The sequence below is a fragment of the Gymnogyps californianus genome, chromosome 3 (assembly GCF_018139145.2).
Source record: "Gymnogyps californianus isolate 813 chromosome 3, ASM1813914v2, whole genome shotgun sequence".
Classification (NCBI taxonomy): domain Eukaryota; kingdom Metazoa; phylum Chordata; class Aves; order Accipitriformes; family Cathartidae; genus Gymnogyps; species Gymnogyps californianus.
The window spans coordinates 26058333-26064332 of record NC_059473.1 but is presented as its reverse complement, the minus strand read 5'-3'; the positions used below and the strand labels follow the sequence as shown (position 1 = coordinate 26064332).

Below are 6000 nucleotides of genomic sequence, written 5' to 3'. Positions count from 1 at the left end.
TTTAGAAACTGTACCCTTGCTGTCAAAAAGGCTTCAGAGTCAGCTGCCATCTTGACATGAGGTTGCAGTTCCTGTTACCGTACCTTTTTAGACACAGGGAACATGCTTAGTGAACTGGTCCCTCACTCGTTTTCAAGAAAGATTAAATTTAAAATGTTAGGGGGCTGTTTCTTTGTTGGTTTGTTTGTTTGTTTGTTTTAAAAAAGAAACACCTCAGCTAGCTCCAAACATGTCTTTTTCTGATTCTGGAGACTGGGGCCTTGATATTTCAAACAACTCCTGTGGCGACTGGGAGCTTCTTCTTGAGGTTAATATCCTAAGTATCTCAGTGAGCTGTTTTTCTATATTGGTCATTTTTGTGTTTAAAGCCTTGATGTCCTCTTTCAACTCGTGTTTCACTTCTAGCATGGTGGCCTGAAGAGTCTGTTCTGGGATGGGATAAAAGGAATGCTTGACCTCGGTGAGGACCGGGCTGCGGTCCTGTGGGCTTCTTGTCTCCCCAACGTTATCCAAGCGCAAGTCACTTTTTGTAATGCCACTGTCGCAAGAGTCTGTCTTCTTCAGGGTAGCTTCTCCCGAAGCTTTAGTTCTCTCTGGTAAAGTCTCCATGGACTCTGCTTTAGAGACCTTGTTCCAGTCTTCACCTTTCCCACAGGCGTCTTTGAATTTGGCCCAGCCTTTTCGTCGGGGGTAGTCCCCCGACACTTTACATCCTGCGTAGTCCGATGTGGGGGCCTGTAGCTTGGCCTGGTCAGATGCCCCAGACGTTGAAGCGGACTGGTACGACACAGGGGTCGCCGGACTCTCCCGTACAGTCACAACGCTGGCTTTGACCACCGAGCGGGTGGAGGAGTGCTCCCCTAAAACATTGCCCTTCTCCACGTCCAGGTCATCCGGATCTCTGCCCCTCTCTGCTGCGAGCCGCGCTTCCTTCTGCTGCCTGAACCTCTGGAACAGCCGGCGGACCGGGTGGTCCGGGGGTAAGATCAGAGGCGCTTCGTTCTTCCTCTTCATTCTCTCCTCTTCTTCGCGTTTGACATCGCTGATTTTCCGGAACACAATCTACAGAGGGAAAGAGATTTCACTCTGTGATTAAGTGCACATTTGTTAAGGGGGAGAAGTTGCAGAGAAAGAATTATTTGAAAGAACTTATTTTAACTGACAAGCGCACAACCTCTGCGCATTTATACCAACATCTTCAAGTGTCTTATCTTGTGTGGAATGCGGCTTATTTCATTATTTAAGAGCATACACCGTCTGTCTTACAACATCAGAAAGAAAGAAAAAAAGAAGAAAAAGATTTCTCCAGTTCTGAGAAGTCAGCAAGGCAGCACCACTGTAAATATAATGATCCCAGGAAGTTACTTGTTCTATTTTGTGTTAAAAGTGACTTCTTATATTTGTTTTCCTGACTCTATGGTTTAGCACCAAGTTTCTAATATTACGAAGAGCCATTCCCATGTCTTACATCAGTCTCATCCCAGAGCTCACTCACTACATGCCGTGCAAAAGATCTGGTATTATTTTAGTGCAGCTTGGCCACTAATGGGGTCAGGACAGCAGAGACTGCTCTGGACTCTCCAACAGCAGTTTGCAAAGTGCTTCTTGCCCTCCCTTCCGTCCCACACCCTCTTCTAGAAGCAACTCGCAGTTTAGGGATGAGGCAAAGCTCAAGGCAGTCCCACAGTCAAGGGTACAAGGACAGTGGGGAATGGGCTCTGTGAGACATGGGGAAGCTGTTTGTGGCTTGATTACCACAGAAGCTTGAAGAGCTTCATGTCTTGATTTACTACTTTATTTCTATGGAAAAGGGGACATTTTTGCACAAAGAAACATTAATTTTCCATCTACCCTCCTAATTATATCTTCCTGAGCCTGTAGGCTAAGCGATCTCTGTGGGAGAAGCCCAAAGGACTCATGGTACTGATGAAAGCCTCACAGTGCCCCCGCACAACCCCAAAGTGCAGCCAGGCAATGTTTCTTCCCTGGACTTGATGGCAACACATTCTCTTCAAGAACTCCATGCGTTTTACATTGGTATTGGTGTTTTCCAAGCAAAAAAACTCCAGTGTGGTATTAAAGGAGAACCAGTAAGCAGTCTGGTTTGAAAATGGGAGGTCCCCTAAGCTGAAGTTTTCAATAGAGTATAAAAGACGTAGCCTCCAGCTTCTACTGAATGCTGATACATAATCTCTTTAGCTGCTTTTGGGAAAATCCACTCAAAGTCCTTACACTCCAATGCAGAAATAACTTTCAGATTCAAATCATTATTAGGAAATGTGTAAATAAACCCATCCCTCTGTTGCAGACAGATTTAAATTAAACATAATAAGCACTGCTTCACTGGCACACACAAAATGCATGTTTCTCCTGACTCCAATGCTTCTTGACAGTTTTGTCATTGTGAAGCAGGGAAAAAACATCTTAACGCTGCGTGTTTGGAAGGAAGAAGTTGTCAGACTTGGCAACGTTTCCCAAATACAAAAGAATAAAATTAGCAGGAAGGATATTTTATTTCCAAGCTGCAATTAGGAAACTAAATGTGAGATAAGAATAAGAAAACAGGGTACTTGACAGTGGGTTTTTTTCCCCAGGAAACTCAGTCTGCAGTGAGCTCAGTAGAAAGCGGACAAAGCAGCATAATCCTTAGAAGTGAAAGAATAGCACTTACTCGCTGGGAAGGGAGAATCAATACAATGCTGCAGGCTAATGGCTTCCCACGCACTGGCAGTCCCCCCCTTTAACTGAAGGAAGAGTGTCAGCCCAGCATTAGGGCAGCTGCCTTGCACGCTCTGCTGGAGCCTAGCGATGCCAGGCAGGGTCTTGGGGGGGTCACTCCAGCAGCAGGCTGAGGCTGGCTCTGGTGGCACAAAGCCCCAGCAAACCAAGGCAACTATAAGCCAGGTCAATTTGTTTCTGCAAAATTCTGTGTCCTCAAGCCCTCCCTCTCCTGGAGTTTGCATGTTTGGCGCTGGTGTGGACATCCACGTCCCGCACGGCGCTGTGCCAGATGGTCGTGCAGTCAACAGGGCTCATGTCACTTTGTACATGAGCATGTCTGTACGTGAGCAGTCTCAGTCTGACCTATGGATCTGGACTGTGTGTTTTCCTTAAATGCTCAGAAGGGGCGTATGATTGGGTGGTGCAATGGTCACCCTCACAGGGGTCATCAGGGAAGGCACTTGGGTGCTTGAAAGAGCTAGAGGCCAGGCTATTTCATAGAGTCCTTGTCTAGTCCAACCCCTGCTCCACACAGCCTGCTCAGCACCTTGTCTGGTAAGCACTGGAGTACCTCTCACTGTTTAATGACTGGGTTTTGTAACATAAATGGGTAAGTTATTTGACAGAAGCTGCCCCTGCTACAGCACCATATAGATGAGAGGGCAATGGAGCAAGTCTCAAGCAATAACTTATTAACAGCCTAGCCCAACCCATACGTGTACTAGCCACTGCATCTCATGCAGCTGGTAGCGTGGTCTCCGTGCTGAAGTACCTGAGAAGCAAATTTACTAGCAAATGCAAAAAGGTGAACACTGAAAGACAAGTTGTTGGTAGTGCTTATCTCCCCACAGCCCCCGTTGCTGTCTGATGCACTGCCTAGATGAGCCCTGTTGATGCTGAGCACTCTCGGCCGTGGAGGAGCTGCCATCAGCATTCTCGCTGTGTGGTGGTCAGCCTCAGGGCCCTGGACATACCTTCACTCCTTTACCTTCAGGAGATCAGACTGCAACAGAAACAGGAACATATGTGGAGGGAGCAATTACATAAATACTGCCTTTGCCATGGGTAACTGCTACCACACTAATGAGACCCCTAATTTCCATTTCCACATGAGGTCTTACACCAGCTGCAAGGCAAGCACACCACAGCAGCAATCACCTGCATGAACACAGAAATGCAATCCTCAGGTCTCCCATCCTGTTCAACATCTTTTATACGTATACATTTATGTGACAAGCTGCACTCATGCGGTGCAAATCAAACCTACGCAGATTTGCCAGAGGACACAGCCTCTGACTCTTGGGTTGTTTTTTTTTAACTAACTCCTAAGACACTGGATAAATACCTGTCAGAGAGCAACTTGTCTTTGGGAAGCCCAGGCAAAGCTGTCACTGGTCTCCTTTTTTGCAAGCTCCCCAATGCCATATTTTCTCAAGACAGCTCCATATTTATGTATTAAGCAAAAGTGTTATAACTATGCAAAGCTCAGCAGTAATTGAAAAGACTTTACATAACTGCATTCTGGAATTTTTTTTGTTGCTGTTTTTTTTAAGATTAAATGCAAGTCCTTATAAATAAAAATACAAATAACTGTTTTAAATGGACTGTTTTCTTACAATTGTTGAGGAAAAAGCAATTTTTAAGTGGTTAAACAGCTTCAGCAGCAGCCAAGGTATACAGAAAATGTGGTTGCTATGCTGATGGATGTACACCTGCTCCCACAAGCAGTAAGAGTACAAAGGGAAAGAAAATAGGTTTCATTTGTTGTAAGGAAGAGAAGTCTGGACCTACACAGCAATTTTCATGTGGAATTTGATAGGGCTACAAATATGGATCTTAATCGAAGTTAAAACCCAAAATGTTATGGGAAAGATCCTAAGATAGTTTTTAGAGCAGTTCCTCTTTATCTCTCTCTCCAAGCATTCATTTTTGTCAGGGAAGGGATAGTGCTTTGTACCCTCAAAATCTCCTAGCCTGTTTGTTATACGCCACGCAAACACAGGGGACCTCTACTTTACAAGCTATGTAGTTCTCCATAACATCATCCTCTTTCAGACTTAAGCACACAGAAAAAAATGTAGTGGGAGCATTTTAATAGTATGTGAAGACCAAAATATGGACAAAGAACCTGAACTGAGATGAAATAACAAGAAATTTAAACAGCAGGCCTAAAAGTGCATACTTCACACATCCCATCTCAAGTCTCGTTTCATAATTCCATTTTATTAAAAAGGTGCTGAATCTTGTAGCTCCACAGGAAAGCCTCCCAAGCTGCCAGAAATGTCAGTATTGTGGGGGTATCAGCCTAGATTTGCCAAAAACTTGAAAAATAGCTATGTTAGGCACAGATTACTGCAATCATATAAACATTTAACTGAGGCATGCAGTTATGATGACTCAATAACAATTTCATTTTTGGACAAGGCACTCAGAGAAGTGGAGAAACGTGCTGGCACGTCCTGGTGCACGCCTGCACCCTTACGTCCCACTGACCTACGAGAGCACACACCCTGTGGCCGCATTCCTGCCTGTGCATGAGCCGTGTCCAAGGAAGAAAGACGGGGTTACACCCAGCACATTTCCCTTTCCTCAGTATTAACTAGGTGTGAAGGTGAAGTCTTTAGTAAGTTTTGGGGAAAGACTCTGCCTCTTTTTAATCTTCAAAGAATTTTCAAGCTGTAGTTGTAGAATCAATGTCTTTAGAGATTAAGGTCAAGATTTCTCCCCAAAGTATTAAAAAATTATGTGGACATAAATGAATACTTGAAATAACTTATTTGGTTGTCAAATGTGGAGTGCCCAGCAACTGTTACTTGGATTTTCCTGTGCTCAGCACTGAAACCCAAGCATCATTTAAATAACGCAACATGGACATTCTTCATGAATATGACTTCCATAATTTCTTTATGATAAGACCAGAAGAACAGACTGCAATGTGACCTCCAGCATAAGGCAGCCCACAGGATTGCTCTGAAGGGGCATTCCCTGAAGGGAATCTTGTTACAACTAGATTGCATCTTTTAGAAAAACATCCAGTTTGATGGCAATAAAGAATCCATCATCACATCTTGATAAAAGATTCCTGCAATTTTTGCTTCAAGACTGAGTTTGTCTGATATCAGTGACATTTCTGTTCCTTGCTCCCTCGGACACTTAAAAATTCACTTTTAGAAACTGATTCTGGAGTCTTATGTTTAAAAATCTCTGCAGAAGTATTACATCTAGTCAGTTACTACTGTGAAGGATTTAGACAATAGTTTTACTGATATGAAACAGGCA

At 44.1% G+C, this 6000-nt stretch overlaps 1 protein-coding gene across 1 annotated transcript in view; it reads right to left on the bottom strand.

Moving 5' to 3' along the window:
• Nucleotides 1-213: 213 nt before the first annotated feature.
• KCNH1 (potassium voltage-gated channel subfamily H member 1) overlaps nucleotides 214-6000 on the bottom strand; it is a 181418-nt gene continuing 175631 nt past the window's right edge. The window contains exon 11 of the mRNA XM_050893557.1: nucleotides 214-1062. Within this exon, the coding sequence (XP_050749514.1) occupies nucleotides 214-1062 (849 nt within the window). The remainder of the gene's footprint in view (nucleotides 1063-6000) is intronic.